We start from the raw sequence: 21978 nt of genomic DNA, 5'->3' as shown, positions 1-21978 counted from the left end.
ACCCACCTCCTGATTACTGCACTGGGTTTTAGATTCTTAGGCCCCGCCCCTGGAAACCAGCCCCAGTCCCACGCCAACATTCACGTGCCACCCTTGGCATAGGGGTCTTGGCCTACCTCAGCCATTCACCTAATCTGGGTGTCGGGTCCGCCCCCAAAACCAGACCTCGCATCCACACCATTCTCAGGTTCTGACTCCGCCCCTGGCACCAACCAATCTAAATCTTGCCCCCACTCCCATCCTGGGCCCAGGTCACGCCCACAACCCAGGCCACGCCCCATTTAGTTCCCTGCAAATCCTCGCAACCCATCTTCAGATCCTGCCTCTACCCCACCACACACCCAATCCAGGCCCAAGCCTCTGTCTCAGGCACCGCCCCTGCACCACCACACACCCAATCCAGGCCCAAGCCTCTCTCAGGCACTGCCCCGCCCAGCTGTCCTACCGGCCTTAAAGCTGAGCTCGTCCTGCTCCTGGCCGTCATAGTCGTAGAGTGCCCGCACGCGCACTCCCTTGGAGTCGTCCTCAAAGGGGTTGGCGCCCCCGTTGGTCTCACTGCCCCCAAAGGGGTTCCCACTCTCGTCGTCTGACCACTCGGTGGCGTAGGGCTGGCCTCTGTCGTAGCTGCTAACACTGAGACGCGGAGGAAGGAGCCAGCTTCAATGTCTCCCTGTACCGCATCCCGAGGGCTAACCGCTCCTCCTAATCAGAGCCCTGATCCCGAATTCTACCAAGGCTAGAGCAAGGATTGGCCACATAGGAGGGGTGACCCTCATGAGCTCTTTAAACCGATGTTTAAATGCAGGACCATTTGCGTTATTATTCAGCCCTCGAGGGAGAGGGCATTGAAGGGGACCCCAGGGCACATCCGAGCCTTCATCAGGGAGGAGGAGTACCACCTAATGTTTGAGAGCAAGGATCCTGGAGTCAGACCTCCTGGGCATCATATCTGGCTCTGAGGTTTACTAACTGGCAATGTGATCTTGGGCAAGTCACTTAACCTCTCTGGGTTTCAGTTTCTCCATCTGTAAAATGGTAACATTTACGCACTTGAGCATGAATGAGTTAACATATGGAAAGTGCATAGAACCGTGCCACACACAGTAGGTGCTCTAGAAGGATATGCTACCACTATCTTTTAGAGAGGAGGCTTGGTTCCTGTGATCTGGACTGGGGTCCCCAACCCTGGGGCTGCAGACAGTCTGTGGCCTGTTAGGAACCAGGCAGCACAGCAGGAGGTGAGTGACAGGCGAGGGAGCATTATCGCCTGAGCTCCACCTCCTGTTAGATCAGCCGCGGCATTAGATTCTCATAGGAGCGCAACCCCCCATTGTGAACTGCTCATGCGAGGGATCCAGGTTGCACATTCCTTATGAGAATCTAACGCCTGATGATCTGAGGTGGAACAGTTTCATCCGAAAACCACCCCGCTCCCATCCGTGGAAAAATTGTCTTCCACAAAACTGGTCCCTGGTCCCAAAAAGATTGGGGACGGCTGCTTTAGAGTGATGAACTACCACTATCTTTTAGAAAGGAGACATAGTTGCTATGATCTAGACCATTTCTTGTCTTCTGAAGCAAAACTCAGCTGCCCCAGAGTGTGGGTCCCTCTTGGCCCCAGGAAGCTCCACAGGAAGCACTCACCTGCCGCGGTCCCCAGCCTGGGATGTGGACTCTACCGCCCCAGTGGCATTGGTCAGCGCCACTCCCTCTGCCTTCTTAGGCTGTTTCTCCTTCTTGGTGGTGGTGTGAGGAAGGTCTGGGTTCCACTCCTGGTGGGGCCAGTGGAGCAGTCAGGCTGGGGGACTATGCCCTGAGGCAACTTTCAGCCTCTTCAGGCTCCCCTTCCCATCCCCACATATCCTTACCTCAAACTGGGGCCAGTTCATGGGCATGCCGGGGCCACTGGTGCTGCGGAACCATCTGAGGTCTTCCTGGGCATCAGCCCCCCGGATGGCCTGCTCCAGCTCACGGTACACATGGATGTAGCTGTGCTCAGGGAGATGGGGGAGGTGGAGGGCACAGATTCAACATGGCCCCTTCTCATCCTTGGTGAGAGGCCAGAGTCCACTCAGGGAAGCAGGGTGCTGGGCATGCTGCTCAGCCAGGAATCATGTGGGCTTTGCAAGAATAAGCTCCGGGCATGCTCGGTGGACTCCTTTTCCCTCCCACCTTAGCCATTCACCCCTCATCCAGCATGTGTTTCTAGAGTACCCAGTGTGCGTCAGCTTGCACTCAACAGCCCCTGTGTTTGAAGCCTCATTCTTCTTGACCCCTGCAGCTCTGCCTCCCCTTCCCGTCACTATGATGTAGGGCTGGGATGCCCTGCATGCCAGTCACACCATCTGCTGGCTGTGCCTGTGCCCTCAGTGCCTGCCATGCCCAGGTACCTGCTGTTCTCAGCCAGGTTGAGGTGCCGTTTGATGTCCAGCAGCACCTCCTTGAGGAAGACCAGCCGCTTTTCCTCAAATTGCTGGCATTGCTCAAACACCTGCTCCATGTTCTCCATGTACTGGGGTGTGGTCTTGCCCACATCTTCCAGCACTTTCTCATACTTCTCCTGTGTCTGTGGGCACCAGAGTGAAGAGAGGGTGACATCTAGCCAGGCCTGCAGCTCCCAGCCACCACCCTCTGCAAGGGGCCCCCAGACCCCCTGCTGCCATCCCTGCCCACCAGCACCTTCTGCACATCCTGCTTGCACTTGTCCACTTTGTCCTGCAGCTTCTTTTGCTGCTCAGGTGTGGCCGATTGCTCCGTCTTGCTGTTCATCTCCCGTGTCATGGCCAGCTTTTCCTCTTTGCAAGCCAAATGGTAGGCCTTCTTGGCTGCCTCCAACTGTGGGGAGGGGGGAATAGGGAGTAGGGTTTTCATTTGTGACCAGCAGCAAACATGGTCACCCATTAACTCCTCCCCTGCCCACTCCCTGGGAGCTGTGAGCCCACACTCTTAAGAGCCAGAAGGGATGCAGGCCCTGGCTCCAGGTGTTCGGGAGCAGGGCTCCTCCATTTGTGGCTGCGTCTCTGCTTGGCACTGCCTGCTCCCCTGCAGATACCCTCCTGTCAGGCAGTGCAGTGCCCGCCCCATCTGGGGACCCAGGGGCCAATATGCTCTTCTGCCCCTGCTGGTATCTTTCCTGGGGACAGCGCCCCTTTTTGCCCATGGGTCTCCTTACCCAATGGGCACTGCCTACCCATCTGTGAATATTTTTTCCTGGAAGGCAGTGCTGCTCCCCTGTGGGCACAATTCCAGAGGGCAGTGCCCAGCCCACCCATCCATAGATGCCCTCCCTGGGATCAGCACCCTCTGATCAGACGGGCCCACCCCACCCTGCCCGTGGCAGCACCCACTGAGCACCTCCTTCATCTTCTTGGCCCAAGGCTTCTGGGCCTTGCGGAAGCCATCTTCAGCCTCCTTCGTCTCCTTGAAGCCACCCATGATCTGCTTGTGATAGGCGTCCTTCTGCCAGTTCTTCACCTTCTCCAGGTCCTCATTCAGCAGATTGTTCTTCACCTCCTGGTGCAGCTCACTCACCTTGTCTGCCTCTGTCATTATGGCACCCCAGGCCCGCTCCAGGCTGCCATACTGTGGGCCTGAGGGAATGGCAATAGGTCACAAGAACCTCATCGCCCCTGCCCAGAGGCCCCCCTCACACCTCCCTTCTCTGAGGCTTTCCCTTTCCTCTCATAGCAACAGAAATGCCCTTCTCTGCTCTACGTGGCCCCATCCTCTAGGGCCCACATCAGCCACCATCTCCAGGAAGCCTTCCCTGACTGCTCTGCCCTCCTGCCATGGCCAGCAGCCCTCGCTGCATTCTTCTCACAGTACCTGCGGCCGTACCTCCCTCCTCCTTATCTCTGTTGTCAGCGTGTGAGCCCCATGGAGTGGGGTCGGAGGGGGGCAGCCTGGACCCTGTGAGCTCTGACAAGCCCAGCACAGTGCCAAGCACACAGTAGGTGCTCCAGGAATGTTAGCTGAAGCTTGTGACAGATGCCAGGAGGCCACTGGGGACCAGTCATTCCACACTGACTTGTTTGTGTACTGGCACCAGCTCTGTGCAGGGCACTGTGTTAGGTGGTGCAGGCCCAGCCCCTGCTCTCATGGGGTTTAGAGTATACTGCAAGATAATAACATGAACAAGTATATGTAAACCGCAACTTCAAACTGTTCTAGATTAAAGGAACCTGAAGACACAATGCATAGAGGCAATGTGCGACTGCACTAGATCCTGGACTAGCAAGCGCAATTGCCATGGTAAATGTGCGTATGGGTCGTATTACATGTCCCAAATTTGATAGCTGAACTCTGGTTACTTAAGCAAATGCTCTTGTTCTTAGGAGATACATGAAGAATTTAGGGGTAAACAGGGATAACGGCTCCAGCTTACTCTCAAATGGTTCAGAAAATATGCATATCAATAAACAGTCAGTGAGAAAACGTGGGGCCAGTGAGCCTGGGGGAAGGGTATGTAGGAATTCTCCGTGCTACTGTTGCAACTTTCACAAAGTTTGAATTATTTCAAGATAAAAAGTGTTTTTTTTCTTTTAATTCAACCTAAAGTTGTACAAAATAGAGATGAACAGGTAGGCCTGGTTTGATCTAGGAGGGAACAGCGCCTGAAAAGGTCCTGTGTCTGGTAGATGGAGGGCATGGTGCATGCAAGTAGCCGGGGCTCCTAGGACCCAGACCGAGGGGGCTCGTGACGGCCTGGGGGTGCGCACGATGTGAGCCTGGGGGAGCACCTTTCTCGATGAGCTGGCGCCAACGCTTGGCCCAGTCGGTGAGCTGCTGCCCGTACGCCTTCTCGATCTTGGCGCGCTCCTGCACGCAGTTCATCAGGTCGTTGCATAGACGGTGGCCGTCATCGATGCGCTTCACGGTCCGCTTGTAGTTCCCCACCTGGCGGCCAAGCAGCGAGCACCACTCCCGCGGGTTCCCAGCGTCCCCAGCCCCTCCCGCCCCATCCAGCACGGCCACGCCCACTGTCTTCCGCCCCGCCTCCGCGCTTACGGCCTCGCCGTCCCCGCCCCCGCCCCCGCCCCCCGCCCCGCGGCGCAGCGGCAACGCACCAGGGAAACTAACTTTCGGAGGCTCCAGCACCCTGAGTCAGGCCCCACCGTCTACACGCACCCTCACCCCAATTTAAACATGATTTCCTTGCTGCCACAAAATGCAGAAGGATTTTTAGAATTTGGACTTGGGCTGGAATAAATTATTCATTTTGTTTTTGCGAGTTAAATCTATTATATTTATATAGAGTCATATAAGCGTTGAGTTGAGCTGCAGCTTCTTGACATAATATTATGTTTTGTAGACATCTCATTAAACGCTTATTAATTTAGGTTTGGCAGTTTTCGTCTTGGGTTTCCGGAGCCAATAGCAATTTTTTTTCTCCAGGTCTCAAATATTTCCGAAGGTTCTGAAAATGCTGGCTTCTGGCTGTGCCTCCCGCTCTGCGGCCCCGTGGGGCTCTGGGAGCTCACTCCCTCTCTCTGTGTCCGGCGCTCCACCCCTGCCCACGTCAGGATAGGGGGCGAGCGAGGGAAATAGGAACAGCTGAGAAAGGCTGTGCTGTACCTGCCTGATGGAAGTGCCACAGAGTCACAAAGGGCCTGTTCCCACATTGTGAAATGCCACAGGCTCTCTCTGGGGGCAGCTGTGGGGAGAGAGGAGCTCCTGGCTCAGTGGGCAGTGCTCTTAGCCACTTCATGGCTACCGCTGCCTGTTGGACACCCAGGGCTTTGGAGGGGCCTGAGGGACTGGGGAGTGGGGCCTGAGGTCATGGGGTGAGTGATTAGGGAGCCTGGCCTCCAAACAGCCAGGCTGTCTGGTCCCCAGAACCTGGGGATCATGAGAGCCTTACCTCCCAGAAGCTGTCGGTGGTCTCCTCTGGCGCCAGTGAGGCCTCATCGTAGGAGCTGGACATGGTGTAGCCGCAGGGGGATGGACAAGTGCGGAGCTGCGGTTAGCAGGCTCGGCTGCTCATGCACTGGGAGGGCAGGAGAGAGATCCCTGGAGATGAGGGAAGGGCCCTCCACCCTTTGCCCCATTCCAGGCCTGGGTCCCCAAACCGATGGGACCCAGCGAGGCTTGCATTAGGATGCCATCTTCCTGTCCAGAGACTAACTCACCAGACTTAGGTAACCCCAAGAGTCGCCCTGTAGCACCCTCATGCCCAACTCCCCATCCCTCCTCCTTCCCCCTCCCTGGAATCCATCCTCTATCCAGTATGAGCACCTCCGTTCAGAAGCCAGTCCCAGCCCCCAGAGCTGGTTCTCTCTCCTGGACTGTTGGAGCCCAGGCTCAGCACCTCCTTAGTTATCTGAGCCCCAGGACCCTGTAAATGCCCTTCTGTCTGCCCTTGCTCCCAACCTCAGCAGCCCCCATTAGCTTCTTACAAGTCTCCTGAGAGTCCCAAATGTGTGGTGTCCTGGCCCACAGGTCACACCACTGAGATCTATGGGAGCGTCTGGGGTGGCTGTGTCTGCCCTGGATCTGTCGGCAGGCATCAGGGTTAGCCAATCTAGGCCGTGTGCTGCCCCAGGGCCGAGGTGGGTACTCCCCTCCTCCCTTCCCCCAGCCAGGCCTCACTGTTACCCCAGGCAAGAATGGCTCAGTAGTCAGGAGCCAGGACTCAGAGGGCCAAGGGCCTGGTTTTCAAGGAGGCAGCAGAGTCCAGGCTGCGCCTGGCCCTGATACAAGCTGCCAGCCTCTAGCTGGATCCCGGCACCAGGGGATGCCTCCCTGCTTCTGCACTGCAGTCCCAGGACTGTGAACCCTGACAGTGTGGATGCTCAGGGAGGGCTGGCCTCTGTAAGATTCAGCCCAACCTGGGGGTCCAGCAGCTGGCTCTCAGGCTCAGGGCAGGGGCAATAACACATAAGAATGGTTGGTGGAGGATGTCCCTCCCCCTAGGGCTCCCCATCTGTCCAGGGCCTGGGGCTCTTTCCCAGTAATAACCCAGTATTGCCTCTTGCACCCCTCAGGCGTCTAAACATATTTTGTTCCCTCCCTTTTAGAAGAACCACAGACAGACTTTCCCATAAACTCACGCACAGTGGGGGTGGGTGAGAGGGAGGACGGCTGGATTTCATCAAGGGACAAAGAAATGAGTCTGAATTTTTCTTCTCTTAACTTGGCACTTTTCACTTATAAAGCAGTACTTGCTTCATAAGGAACGTTTTAAATTTAGATACAGAGAAGTGAAAAGCAGGGATGTTTAAGGAAGCATGGTCAGCCAGGTGAGATAGGTATCCCTGGGGCCACAGTCCCTTCTAGAAACCTTAATGTCACATAGAACTCTCTTGTAATGCATAGCTGCCAGGGGGCTGCTAGGGGGTGGGCAGGAGTTGGGTGGAGGCATTCCCTTGTGGGAACAAAGGTAGAACCTGAGCCATTTGTCTCTCGCCCATGGTGATGGGAAAGTAACTTAATACCACACAATTGTTATTGATACAATTATGGGGTACACACCCTTCACCCAGGAACACCACTTCTAGGAATTTACTTCCAGTCAGTCAGCCAGATGATGCACAAGATTATTTACTACAGTACTACTTGTAAACGCAAAAGGCTGGAAACAGCCCAAATACCCGTCCACAGAGGGCTGGGTCAATAAGTTATGGTGCAGGCCTGTCTTGGAAGTTCTGCTCCTGAATGGAACCTTCCCCAGACCATATCACTAAAGCAAAAAGAGCAAGGTGCAGACCCATGTGGCTGGGGAAAATACATAAGTAGGGAGTGTTTTGGGAGGACCACAAGAGAAACTGGTGATGGCGACCATCTTCGGGGAATGGGGTGGCCAGGGGACGCAGGGGGAGAGAGACTTTTCTCTGTAGGTCCTTTTGTGCCCTTTTAATTTTGCCTCATATGCATGAATTTTTTAATGTGCCTCGTGTGTATATTTTTTAAACCCTCTGGCCTGTGCTGGGGGAGAGCTGAGGGAGCTGGGAACCAGGATGGAGTGTGCTGTCAGCATGGAGGGAAGGGACAGTGCAGCTGAGACCTGGTATGTCAGGCCAAAATGCCCAATGGCTGAGACCACTCTCTACCTTGTCCACAAAAGGCCAGGCCCAGGGTTCTTGGAACTTGCTGGGGTCCACCCTTGGTATTGGCAGGTAACGTGTCTCTCCAGCTTCCAGATGAGGGAGCATGTGTAGTGAAACAGCTCCAACCTCAGGGTCCCTGCTCTGCTACCAACCTGCTGTGTGACCATGGGCAATTCACAGGCCTCTCTGGGCCTTGCTGGGAAATGAGGATGATATGACTGACTTAAGGATTAGATGAGGTGGTGAGTGTCCAGCCATGGCAGACCCTAGGCCCTCCCAACTCCAACCTCGGTTCTGACCCACACAGTGGTGGGCTCAGGAAGAAGAGCCAGGAGACAGCATGTGGACCCCCATATCATGTGGCTAGACACACCTTCCCATCCTGCCTCTGCCTTTTCCAAACTAATCTCACACCCCCACCCTGGGGGCAGGCAGGAGGCTCAACTCTGGACAAATGCCATGTCCTTCCTGAAGGGCAGTCGGTACCTGCTGTCACTAAAAAGGCTGCATCTCTCACCATCAGAAAGGGATGTGGCTGTCACCTGGCACTCCCTGTGGGCAAACTCAACATGCTCTTGGCCTTCCTTAACCCTTCAAAGGGGCACCAGGCCCATCTGCCTTCTCTCACCAGTGGCTGTGAGGCTAGCTCAGCCCTGAAGACACTTTAGTGTCTCAATAAATGACAGCTGGCATTGATTGGGCACATACCATTCACATGTCGAGTCTACCTCCTCTAATCTTCACCACAACCTGACCAGGCAGATTCTGCTGTCACTCCCACACTGTAGCTGAGAATCCAGGGGCTCCGGGATGTAACAGGGACAGAGCTTGTCCAGGTACCACGGGAGAAGTGAGCCCAGGGCATCACAGCATTCCTGTGTGATCTTATGATTTAAGGCTATCACAGCAATGACAGTGGCCAGCAGGCAGTGAGGGCCGAATGTCCCACGCACGGTGCACAGCACTGCATGTGGGAGCTCAATGAATAGACAACGGCCAGGTGATGTGGGAACTACTGTTACACTGTTTTATAAATGAGGAAACGGAGTCACGGAGCAACGAAGTAACCTGCCAAATGTTGCTCAGTGTGATGATTAATTTCAGGGGTCAGCTTGATGGGATTAGGGGATACCCGGAGAGCTGGTGAAGCATTATTTCCGGGTATGCCTGTGAGGGTATTTCGGGAAGAGGCCGGCATTGCAATCAGTGGACTGAGGAAGGAAGATCTGCCCTCATGCAATGTGGGCGGGCACCACCCAATCGGCTGAGGGCCCAGAGAGAAGGAAAAGGCAGAGGAAAGGTGAGTTCTCGCTCTCTTCTGGAGCTGACGCTCTTCTCCTGCCCCTGGACATCAGATCTCCAGGTTCTGTGGCCTTTGGACTCAGGGACTTTGCATGAGCAGCCCCTGAGGTCCTCAGGCCTTTGGCCGCAGATTGAGAGTTACCCCACTGGCCCCCCTGGTTCTCAGGCCTTTGGACCTGGAGCCATGGTACCGGCTCCCCTGGCCCAGCAGCTCAGACAGCGTAACATGGGACTTCTTCACAATCACATGAGTCAGCTCCCCTAATAAATCCCTTCTCATCCATCTTTCTCTACCTACCTATCTATCCAACTGTCATCCATCCATCCATCCATCCACCCATCCATCCAATTGGTTCTGTCTCTCTGGGGAGCCTAATACACCCAGCTAGGGAAAGGTGCAACTGGGATTTGAGCCCAGGGTCTGGATCTAGAGCGCACACTCCTGACCATCACACTATCATTACATAGAGAGGTGTTGACATTAACATTGGCTATCACTAGCTGGCATTTACCGAGTGCCTACTGTGTGCTGGGTACGGCTGTAGATGCTTTATGTGTGCCTTATTTTCATTTACAGATGGGGAAACTGAGGCACAGAGTGATTAAAATAGTGCACCCATGGCCTTTGAGACAGTAAACAGCGGAGCTGGTATTGAATCCTCGCTCCAGCCGAAGCCCCTGCTGCGTGGCCCCTGCTGAGCCTCATTCCCCGGGACCCCTGAGGGAGAGCGGGAGCAAGGCTTACTGAGCACTTCCTCAGGACAGGCCCTCACACCCAGCACCTCGTTCATTCTCACAGCAATCCTCAGAGAGGGGCTTCCTCTTTTTCTTCCTGCGGAGACCAAGACTCAGAGAGGTAAGCCAAGATCGCGCAGCTACAGGTGGCAGAGTGAGGACTTGACCCTGGGGCCTGTGCAGCGCAGAGTAGGATTACAACCCAGACTCTGGAGCCAAATAATCTGGATTCAAACCCTGGCTCTCTCATGTATGGGCTGTGAGACCGTGTGTGGCTCTCTCCCTCTTCCCAGGCCTCGGCGTCCGCATCTGTAAAATGGGCTGTTGCAAGGATTAAACGGCGCACTAGACCTCGGCCCACTGGACCGCGCCTGACACACGGCGAGCTCTCCACAGGTGTCGGCGCTTACTGTCCATCCGCACCGCCGTTGCCTGTAGTGGGGCAACAGCTCCATCTCAGGGGTGGCCCTCTCTCTCTGTGGAGCCAGGAAGGGTCTTGCCTTTCTTGTCCATGAGGATGATGCAGCCTGTGAAGTGCAGACTGGGGGGTGCAGGGCTCTGGAGCCAGCTCCCCCAACTACTACCAGTGAGATGTGGGCCAAGTCTGTAATGGAGGCCTCAGTGACAAAGGAGCCCCAGGGTGGAGGGCATCTCTCCTCAGGCCCAGGCATCTCCTGAAAGCTGCCTCTAGGAGACCCTGGAGGGCAGGGCCCTCAGCTGTGTTCCATCTACTCCTGGCTTGAGGAAGGGACAGAGGAATTAAGAGCAGGAGCCTGGAGAGGCCAGGCCTGGTGTGGACCAAGGCGCCGTGTGGATTCCTACCTCAGTGGTCACCAATCACAGGCCTGGGAGTCACCCAGCTGCTCCCAGCCACCAGCAGGTCCTGAGCCCCCACCTCCTCCCTGTCCTCTCCGTATTATTCTTCACAGCCCTCGTCACCACCGGACACGCCATCCACAGCACGGCATTCATCACGTTGCGTGTCCTCCTTCCCACAGGAATGTCACTCAGTCCAGTCAGCGGTGTTTATCTGTCTGGTTATCTGCCGTATTTCCAGCATCCAGCGCAGTGCTGGCAACATAGTAAGTGCGCAGTGCACTTTTGTTGAATGAATGAATGAATAAATGCCAAGGACCTTCTGACATTCACTTAATAAACAGCAGAAATGATGAATTTTCTATCCCAGAGCCAGAAACAGTTACCTGCACACAGTGGGCGCCCAGCCAATGTTGACGATGATGATGATGACACAACCAGAACCAGGAGCCAGGAGGGGGTCCCGAGTCCCACCCGCCCTCTGTCTCCAAGCCGGGCTTCTCCTGGAGAGCCCTTCCCTCCTCTTGGTCAGCCCTCAGGGCCTGGTTCCAGGGTCTCCTCCTCCCTGTGGTCCCAGGACCATCCTGCCCTCAGCATGGCGTCCTCCGTCCTCAGGGGTACTGCAGCACGCAGGCAGCATCAATGACACAACCATTTTTGAGCGCCTACTGTGTGCCATTGTGAGCGCCTCCTCACACGCTTTATCTCCAAACCTCACAGCCCACTGAGATGGCTGTTGCCTTCCCTATTCTAGAGATGAGTACCTGAGACTCAGAGAAGTTAGATAACTTGTCCAAGGTCACACAGCAGGAAAGAGGCAGAGCCAGACTCAGACCCAGGGGTGGGTCCTTCCCCTGCCCCTGCTCCTGGCTGTCTGTGGGTGTCACTCCAGCCCTCCTGGCCTAAGGCCTTCTCCCCACGGAACAGGCTCAGCTCAGGGACAGGGCCATGGGGAAACCAGAGCTGCCTGCCTCTCCCCCAGGGTCTCAGGTCCTACAAATATTCCCAGCAGTGCCCCCCAACCCACTCCTTGCCTTACCCAGAGATAGACCGACAGGCTCACAGCGCCTGGCTTGGGGCCACACAGGGACTCTGACCCATCTCTGCTGGGGCTCCCAATGCAGCGGGGAGGATTTGAGTCAGCTGAGATGCACCGTGTCCACTAGAGCCTCTGCCCCTTTGCTCATGTCTCCCCACAACCCAGCCTAGGGCACATGCCATCCTCCCTCCCATCACTCACCCCTCCCCAAAAAACCTCTGCTTCCCTTCAAGGGCCAGCTCAGTCCCTGTCCCTCCAAGAAGTCTTCCCCAAATACCCCAGCCCTCGCCTACCCCTCCCCTCATCTGACACCAACACTGTGGTGCCATTCTTAGGCATGCCCTCCCCTAAACAGTCTTGCTGGTTCAGGAGTGGCAACCTGCTGTCCCAAAAAGCTGATTAGCACAATAGCTAACAGCACCAAGAGGCCAGACAGAATGTCTGCAGATGAGGTTCAAATCCCTGCTCTGCCACTGACCTTGGCAAGTTAGTTTAACTCTCTGTGCCTCGGTTTCCTCATCTGCAAAAGGAGGTGATGATAGCACCTACCCCATGGGATAGCACCTACCCCCATGATAGCACCTACCCCCATGGGGTGTAGGAGGAAATGAGTGCCCAGTGCACAGAAGGCCCAGAGTTCACCTGCAGTATTATGGGTGTTAACAGCTACAGAGCCTTCATGACAGGAGTCTCATCTCTCTGGATCACCTGGCTCCCCTTCTCCCCTCCTCAGCTAATACCCCCAGAGCCCTTCCAGGACTGTTGGGCCTCACCTGGGACCTTCAGGTCTCCAGGTCCCCCATGAAAGGAAGATCTCAGGCCTGGCTTCCTCTTGCTTTCTCTTTGGGTCTGAAAACCAGTCCCCTGGACCTCCATCCCCTCTAACCTGGGTTATTCCAGGCAGTCCCCAGGGAGCCTGCTCATTAGAAATGATGATCCCAAGTTGAGGAGGAAGGAGGAGGATGGAAACACAAATGGGGAGACTCAGGGAGGCAGAGCTCAAACCTTACTCAAGGCTGGAGGGCCCCAGAGAGGCCCAGGGCAGAGGGGACCAGCTGGGCTCATCCCAGCTAGGAAGGGGCCCAAGGCACCCCTTGGTGGCCCACCTGTGAGAACAGGCGAGCCTCAGACACAGCCTCAGGCACCCCAGCCTCTGTGGCTGGCCCCTCCTCCTCCCTAGCCCACTCCTGGTCTGACCTTTCACCCTTCACCACCCCTGTGCTCTCCCTTCCTCCTCCGGCCACCCTCTTAAGAGCCCAGACCCTCTCTCTTTCCTCCAGAAAATCACCCCAAAAGGCCCACATCCCTCCCCTGCTCTCAAGCCAAGTAGACAAGACACCATTTTGCACAGCCCACATCTTTAGAGGGCCTCTAAGCCTGTTTCAGGTGGGGCAGGCTCATCAGGGAGTAAGACCAGCCCTTCCCTCATGGAGCTTACATTCCAGCATGGGCAAAAAGCCAAGAAGAAAATACAATAAATATCACCACATTAGGTGGTGACAACAGTTCAGAGAAAATTCAGCCAGCGTGAGGGACAGGGCAAAGCGTGGTGGAGAGCCGCTGGAAGGTGGTGTATACATACCCCAGCTCCCCTGCCCTCCTGGACTGAGTCAAAGGTGTGTTCAAAACCCCTCCCAGAGCTCTCCAGCGGGAGTGAGCTGAATTGCCCGCAGTGGTAACTTGCTTGGTAAAGCACCCTTTTTTGTCTCCATGTGTCATTTTCCCACCCTCAGTGTTTCTGTGGGCCACCTCCTAAATGAATCATATCCTTGTCTTGGGGTTGGCTTCTCGGGGAGCCCAAAGTGAGATGCCCACAGACGGGGAGGCAGAGACAAGAGCTTGTTGGGAAGGCAGGGCCCCCTCCTGTCTGCTCTGGGGCATCTCTTTTCTCAACACCAGTCAGCACACACTTGGCCACTCTGCAGGGGTCTGTCTGTCTGTCCTGAGCCCACTGCCTCTGTGGCCACCTGGAGAGCAGGGGCCAGGCTGCCTCCTCTGTGGGCAACACTCCTGGTGGGAGCGCAGCACGTTTTTGCAACACAGGGAACTCAAGGATGAGTTCTGACCAGGAAGAAGGGGCCGTGGCCCTCCCGCTTCAGTGGCTTGGGGTGGGATGCATGCAGCTTGCTCTCTTCCGGGGCCTGGCCGGGCAGAGCAGCTCTGGCCACAGCTGGATTGGAGAAAAGGAAGATGTGTGGACCCAGTGCAGGCCCAGCGTCCTGTCCAACCCAATGTCCCTGAGGCAATGGCTCAGGTAGGCGGGCATCATCTTCCCCTGTGAGGACAGAATCATAGGCCCCCACGACAGCACAGATGCTGAGCCGGCCCCCGAGGGAGACACTCCTGGCTTTACACTGCAGCCCTGATTCTCAGGGTGCAGAGCTGGGCTACAGCAGTGAACAAGACAGAAAACCCCCTCCCTTGTGGGGCTGACATTCTAGAGAGGCTGAGCAGGCAAGAAACGAGATAAATAAGTGGTAATCAAGGATGTTAGAAGGTGACAAGGGCTGTAAAGGAAAGCAAGGCAGGGGAGGGGACAGGGAGGGAAGATGGGGGCGAGGAGTTGTGCTTTTTTATGGAGGATGGTCAGATAAGGTCATTCTGAGCAGGTGGCCTTGGAGCAAAGGCCTGAGGAAGGTGGAGAGGGAGCCAGGCAGAGCACTCAGGCAGCCTGAACAGCCCATGCAAAGGCCCTGGGGCAGAAGCCGGCTGCCAGGGTTGAGGAGCAAGGGGGTCATGTGGCCTGCGCAGATGAGGGAAGGGGAGGGGTGAGGCTGGAGAGGTTGGGGGAGGGAACTGGGGAGGGCCTTGTAGGTCAGAGGGAGGCCTTTAGCTTTTTCTCAGAGTGAGATGGGAGCCATTGCAGGGTTTGGGAAGAGGTGGGATGTGATCTGGCTTCTGTTTTAAAGGATCTGTGGCTGCTGGGGGAAGAGCAGACCACGGTGGGGCAGAGTGGGCAGGGAAGCTCTAGGAGGTGGCTGCAGTCCCCCAGGTGAGGGAAGATGGGGGCTCAGAATGAGGAGGTAATGTTAGAAGGAGCGGGAAGAGGCTGGAGTCTGGAAGTGCTGTGGCATTCCAGCCAAGAGGATCTGCCGATGGTTTGGATGTGGCGGTGAGATGAGAAGTCAAGGATGGCTCCTGCCAGAGCAGCTGGCAGACAGAGCTGCTGTTTGCTGAGCTGGGGATACCGAGGGAGGAACGGCGTTTGGGGGGATGGGAGCTCAGTTCTGGAGCCCTGAGATGCCCATGGACAGCCAGCTGGAGATACCTCCTCACCCTTGCCAGCTCCTGCACGGGGGTCAAGGGCAGTGAGGAGGGGCCATCCGGGAGCCAGATTGTTCCTGTGTCCCAGGCCCCAGCCCCTGCTGAGCTCCAGGCCTCTCAGTGCTCCTGGGGCCTCCCTCAAGCTCCCTTTCACATGAGAAGGTCTGCCAGGGGAGGTCAAGTCTCAATCCAGCTTCCAGGCAGGTGCCCTGGGCTGTGGGCACGTTGTGTGCAAAGAATTGGGCCAGGGAAATGTGTCCCAGAAGCCCATCCTGGCAGCCCCAAGCCAACCCGTGAAGCAGCAACCTGACAGGGAGGGGCCCGGGCCTAGAGGAGGCAGGCCAGGGGCTGGAGGTCGGGGCCAGGGGCTGGAGGTCGGGGCCAGGCCTGGAGGGCCTGCTGAGTGGACAGACGTTCCTTCAGCTCTCACCCAAAGAACCTGCCCTACAGGCCTCACCAGCCCCTGCTCCAGTGGAGGTGGGGGTGGCCGCTGACGGGCAACTGAGGCCAGCAGGCCCGGCTGCAGGAGGTGAGGCAGGGCAGATATCAGCTCCCACCCTGGTCAGGAAGGAGGAGAGTGCGGGGTTCGGAGGAGCAGGGGCAGGCAGTGTCAGTGCGCACAGGCGAATCTGCATTCCGTTTCTGCCATCCCCGAGACCTGCCCTTCTCCCTCCTAGGCCCTTGATCCCAAAGTGGGAGCCCCCGAGTCCAGCACTCTGTGAATGTGCGTCTAACGTTTGCAGAAATGAGCAGAGCCACGCCAGCTTCTCAGCGTGTATGCCCCTACCCATCATGTGACCCCTCCTCAGCCCCTGCACCAGGCCCTCTGACCCGAGTGCCCATGGGAAGGGGACACCCCACACTGTGGTCCAGTGAAAGACCCAGCTGGGCTCTCAGGGGGTGCGGGAGAGAAAGCAGGTGGAGAAGGGCAGGACCTTAAGCACGCCCATAGTTGCACACATCAACCTTCTGCCCCTTGCAGGCTAGCATCTCCTCCCTATGCCACCCAAGGTGGCTCAGCTCCATTCAGGGCAAAACTGGACCAGGTGTGCCTCACCGTGAACTCCTGTGGGCCCCCTCCAGCCCCCTCCCTGCCCAGAGTTGGGGCAGAGGGCCCAGCTCCTCCCCTGTACCCCACCCTGCCCCCTCCTGAGCAGCTGGCAGAGGCTCCTCCGCAGTGGCAGTGCCCAAGAGCTCCCCCAGCAGCAGCGAGTCTGTCCCCAGAAGCAATGCAGCAGAGGGACAGAGAGCGCAGGAGGGAGGGCCACAGGCACTCCCACCCCATCAGAGGCCTGCTCCCTGGTACCCCAACTTGGAGACCCTGGGCTTGCTGGGGATGGGCATGGGGGTCCTTTGGGAGATCTGGGATTGGGGACAGTTCACTAAGTCTCCAGGGAGAACGAGGAAGGGGAAGGGCCTGAGGTTGGGGCAGGAGGTAGAGGCCTCTGACCTGACCAGGGGGCTCTAAGCCCAGTGCCTGAGACCATCCAGGGCCAGCAGGGAGGCTCTGGTGTCATCGGGGGTGGGAGGAGAGTCTGCTTATCCCAAATGGCCAGAGCCTAGCAGTGCCTTGAGTGGGGCAGGGGCATCCTTACTCCTCCCTGCCCTCTGCCGCCTACCCTGTCTAGCTTCAGACTGTGGGTCCCTGGAGGCTCCAGCCTCCCTCGGCCTGCTGCCCCAAGGAGGGGGCATGGCTACAAAGTCAGGACCTGTGGCAGTGGTGGAGACAAGAGGTACAGAGGAGGAAAGGCAACAGGGACAGTCCCCCTGATGAGGAGGATCAAGGTTCTGATGGTTCTGACGAGACCTCTCAGGATGCTGGCTGCGCCCCACACCCCGCTCCCCAGCCTGGTCCCTGGCCCGGCCCCTCCAGCTGGCCTGTTTGGCTCCTACCAGGTGCCGCTGGTAGGAAGGCAGGGCAGCCCCATTCCCCACTCTCCACACAGCCTCTTCCAGCCATCGAAATGCCTACCTGGGCCCGTGTGGGCACCAAGCTGGGGGCAAGTAGGAGCTTACTGCCCCCGCTGGGCCAGGCCAGGGCCGGAGGGGCTGGCTGTCCTCCTTCTCCTCCGTGGTGGCGGGCAGAGAGGGGGCCTGCTGCCGGGCTGGGGGCTCTGTCCTCTAGGGTTCCCTCCACTGCTCACTCAGGAAGGCAGCAGCGCCAGAACTGCAGGAGCCAGCTCCCTCCACCGCTGCCTCCTCCCCACTCCCCGCTCCCGACCCGCCTCCTTCTCCAGCCACCCACCTCCTTCTGCTCGTTTCTATGGCAACTGGGCAATGCTCTGCACAGACAGCCTCCCTCCCATGTACAGCAGGGGACGCCCGCCTCCCGCGCGGCGCCGCATCAACATGGGCACGCACGCATGCACTTCACGGCCACAGAGACGCTGGTGGGGACACAGGCTCTGCCGCCTCCCTCGACTGGGAAGCCCTGCTCCATCCCCTTTCTTCCCCTTCTCCCCAAGATCCCACCTCCCAATCGTCCTTCCAGACAGCTGCACCTTTCCATGCACTTTGCTTGGGTCCTTAAAATCTAAGCACGTGCTGCTCTGTGAAGCATTTCTATTTGTTTAATCATTTATTCTCTCATTTGATGAAAATTCAAAATTTTGAGTTTTTTCTAGGCCAGGCTGAGTGTGAGAGATGCTCATGCACAACCTCGTGCCATAAGGCTTCATACCCATTTGACAGATTGGAAGCTGAGGGCCACAGCTGTAAAAGAATTGGAGAGTCCAAGGTTCCTGGGCTAGCTGTCGGCACCGAGACCTTGTGATGCCAGTTCCGACGCTTCTCCCACAGGCCATGGCTGCCACACACCACTCAAGCGCACACATGGGTGGCCCTAAGCACTCGTGTGTCCAGGACATGTGCACCCCAACAACACACTTACAGATACAAACGCCCATTACATATATTTGCACACATGCATTTCCACAAGTCTGTGTATCTTCCTACACATGCACCTATAACACACACACACGTAACTGTGACACTAATATCAGCATACGCACATCTTTAAGACACGTGCACACACATCTACATGGATTCAGAACCTGTAACACACAAGCCCTTCCTACACAAACTCACTGCGGCACACACAAGCCCTGGTGCTAGCCTCATGGGCAGGGTTCAGGGATGGGAGTAGAAGTGTCAGGATCAAGGGGCTGAATAATGAGTGGCCTCCCAGGGGAGGATTTGCCTGTCTGCTCCGCCCCACCTGGGGATCAGGCACTAATCTGATCTCAGCAGTGTCTCAGCTCTGCTGCTGAAGGGGGATGGGGTGGGGTTGGAGACAGGGCCCACCCTCCCTCACTCTCATTCTGGAAAACCACACTGGATCCCCCCTAGAGCCCCCTCAGCCTAGGGGGCTCACACATATCCCTACTCACCCCTCTAGCATCGGTACTTGGAGTTATGACAGGGCACAGTAAAATGACTCTCCCGGAGAGGAGAATTCCAAGCTTCACACAGGCTTCTAGACTTCTGCCACCCCCAGGAGGGACAGTGTGGGTGGTGGGTGGCAGGAGACCAGAGTGGGGACTGGGGCCCAGGACACACAGCATGCCCCACAGGACATGCTATTCCCAGCCCAGCACCACTGCAGGGCCTCGGGCAAGGGCCACTGCAGCCCCTGTGCCCCAGGGTAATTCTCAGGGACCCCACACTCCCCAGAGAGGGCAGATACAACAAAAAGGAACCAGAAGCCACCACAAATTAAGCAAAAGGCCCTCTTGTAATAATAATGATAGCTCTTCCGTATTCATCACTTCTAAGACCCCTCTCAATCACAAGGCTGCTGCCAGTGAAACTCAAACATAGCTGCATGAAGCATTCCAGTATTAGAGATGCCAAGAGATAAGAGAAAAATCATCTTGGGATACAGAAATGGGGCATTTCATCCATTCAACAGACACTGACAAGGCACCTACCATGGGTCAGAGATGGTTCTAGACACTGAGATACAGCTGTGGGCAAAACAGAGTCCCTGTCCTTGAGGAGATGATGAGCTAGTGGGTTCTCGGAAAGCCCGGGCCTGTCTCAAGGGCTCTCCTGCAGTCTTTGGCTGTCACAGGGCCTTGCATGGTGAGGCTACTGGACTGATTAGGAAATAGGCTCTGAGAGATGGAGCAGTTTGTCCACAATGACAAAGGCAGCCAGTGGATAGGCTGGGATTCGAGCCCTCGGTCTGCCAAGCCTTTTCCAGTGCCTCACGTTGATTCTATTAAGAAAGATCTGATTGGGAAACACGGCACCAGCCACCCCGTTTCTAAAAGTTTCATAGTCAAGTTCGCTTCTATCCTTAGATCAAAGGCAGGATGAGATCGTAAGTACTCAAAGTCCCAGTCAAGTGGTGGGCACGAGGACCCCACAATCAACCTCAGAAGTGACTTCCAGCCTTGCCTTCCTTGGGCCAGAAGCCTGATGTCAGCCATCCTCAGGCCTGGAGGTCCTTGGCAGGGAGTTCAGGTCAAGGCCTAGGCCAGGAGGGTGGGGACTCCCGGCGCCCAAGAGCAGAGGCTTCCTAGAGAGTGAGGAGGCCTCAGCTGGGGGACAGGGAGGGATTGAGTTCCCAGGTGCTGTAAGCAGAGCCCCCTGCCCACCTGCCGGCCCCCAGCCCTGGATCATCTTTCTCTTAAAGAGCCGGGCTCCATCCAAGGATACCAAAGACAGCTGCCCTCCCACCCACCCCTCCGTCAGCCTGATCCAGCCCCATCTGCTGCCAGGCAGACCCCACGTCCTGTCCTCCCACACTCAACGGATTCCAGACAGGCCCTGTGGAAGAAGCTGACCCCTTCTGTCTCCCCCTCCTTCCCCAGCACAGAGAGCATCCACCCTCAGCCCACCCCCACTGTCAGCCTAATCTGGCCCCAACTGCTGCTGGGAATGAAGGCCCTCTACTCTCCCACTTGCAGGTCCCACGCTGGCACAGGGACACCCCCTACATCATGTACACACACACACAGGCACACACATACACACACACATGCACATACGCACACACACACACACACTCCATGCCCAACCTCAGCTCCTGTTCCTGGACCTTAGCCATGTTCCTGTCCCACAGGTGAGATCAGAGGAGGGTGTCTGGCCCACACCACAGGGCAGCGGCCCTCATGCCCCTGGGATATGCCTACTCCTTCTGTCAGCCCCCTCCTTGCCTCCTTATCCAGCTCCCCAACAGCATTCATTGCCCCCTCTCCCCAGCTCAGCACAGTTATCCCACGTGTTCCCCAGAGCCAGGGAAAATGCAATCAGTGCTCATTAGCTGCTGCTTTGCATCTCATCTGCATAATATTCCCATGACTGTCAAAATGCCAGAATCCTCCCCAACCCCAGCCCACAACAGGCAGGGCTGGCCAGCTCCAGAGAAAGAAAATGGAAAGGCTTTAGTGGGATTCTGTGTAGGTGGCTAAGCATGTGGGGTGGGTACTTGGGAGGGGGAAGATCGGGGGGAGAAATGTCCAGTGGCCCTGGCAGGCACCCGGAGGAGGAGCAACAAATATTACAATCACTGAGTCCCTGCTACATCTAGGCACTGTGCATGGTGCTTTATACCGTATCCAGTGTTTTTTCATAAAGAGCCATTATACAGGTGTGGAAACTGAGGCTCTGGGCAGTTAAGGCCTCGCTATCCAAGGCCCAGCAGCCTGGGCACCACCTGGAAGCTGGTCAGAAATGTGGCATTTCAGGTCCCACCCCAGACTTCCCACATCAGAATCTGCATTTTCACAAGATCCCAGGTGATCAGAGTGTGAGACTCCTAGGTTAAGGGGCTCGCCCCATACTGTAATACACAGCTGCAAAATGAAGCTGGTGTCAATACTGAGGTGTCTGACTAAATCCCATGCTAGTTTCTTCATGCATTTAACAAGCATTTCTTGACTGCAACTATGTGCAGCACTGCTCTAGGGTGGAACACGGTAGATAAACAGACGATGTCCATAACCTCAGGGAGATTTCATGCCAAAGGGAGACACATCATAAATATGTTCAAATGATGAGCAGTGCTACCAAGAAAAATAATGTGGGCTCAGTGCGGTGGCTCACACCTGTAATCCCAGCACTTTGGGAGGCCGAGGCGGGCAGATTGCCTGAGTTCAGGAGTTGGCGACCAGCCTGGGCAACACGGTGAAACCCTGTCTCTACTAAAATACAAAAAATTAGCTGGGCATGGCGGCATGTGCCTGTAGTCCCAGCTACTCGGGAGGCTGAGGCAGGAGAATTGCCTGAACCCAGGAGGCGGAGGTTGCAGTGAGCCGTGATAGCATCACTGCACTCCAACCTAGGTGAGAGCGAGACTCTGTCTCAAAATAATAATAATAATAACATGGGTTAAAGAGACAGAGAGTATGAGGCAGGAACATTTTAGAATCCTCCTTTGAAGAGATGACATTTGAACAGAGATCTAAAAAAAGGGAGAAAGGGAGGTATGTGATGATTTGAAGGAAGAGTGTTTCTGGCAGAGGGAACAGCAAGGGCAAATGTCCTAGAGGTGGGAGTAAGCTGAGCGCATTGAAAGCAGCCCACAGCTGAATGGTTGGATGGGTGGATGGGAGGGCGGATGAATGGATGGTAGGTAGAGCAAGCCAGACAGAGAGAGGTGGCAAACGAGGTAGTGATAAAGAAGAGGCAGGCAGGGGCTGGCTCCCAGAGGCCCTTGTAGGCCATGGTGAGGACTCTGAATTTTATTCTAAGTATGAAGGGAAGCCATTGGTATTTTTTAGCAAGGGGAGAAAGGGATCCAAATTATGTTTTCAGAAGATCACAGTGGTT

At 56.3% G+C, this 21978-nt stretch overlaps 1 protein-coding gene across 2 annotated transcripts in view; it reads right to left on the bottom strand.

Annotated features, from left to right (window-relative positions):
• Nucleotides 1-21978, bottom strand: part of PACSIN1 (protein kinase C and casein kinase substrate in neurons 1) — a 69248-nt gene that overhangs the window by 2884 nt on the left and 44386 nt on the right. The window contains exons 1-9 of one of the 2 annotated variants that reach the window (XM_003808537.7): nt 17174-17418; nt 5861-5986; nt 4740-4896; nt 3355-3590; nt 2680-2835; nt 2391-2566; nt 1869-1989; nt 1645-1772; nt 446-633 (exon numbers count right to left, since the gene is read on the bottom strand). In XM_003808537.7, the coding sequence (XP_003808585.1) occupies nt 446-633; nt 1645-1772; nt 1869-1989; nt 2391-2566; nt 2680-2835; nt 3355-3590; nt 4740-4896; nt 5861-5923 (1225 nt within the window). In that variant the 5' untranslated portion in view covers nt 5924-5986; nt 17174-17418. Of the gene's footprint in view, nt 1-445; nt 634-1644; nt 1773-1868; nt 1990-2390; nt 2567-2679; nt 2836-3354; nt 3591-4739; nt 4897-5860; nt 5987-17173; nt 17419-21978 lie in introns of those variants that run through there. The other variant, XM_003808536.5, reaches the window with a different exon arrangement.

Source organism: Pan paniscus, chromosome 5 (genome assembly GCF_029289425.2).
Source record: "Pan paniscus chromosome 5, NHGRI_mPanPan1-v2.0_pri, whole genome shotgun sequence".
In the NCBI taxonomy this organism is placed as follows: domain Eukaryota; kingdom Metazoa; phylum Chordata; class Mammalia; order Primates; family Hominidae; genus Pan; species Pan paniscus.
Note: the sequence above shows the minus strand (reverse complement) of the source record. Positions and strands in the feature narration are given on the sequence as shown.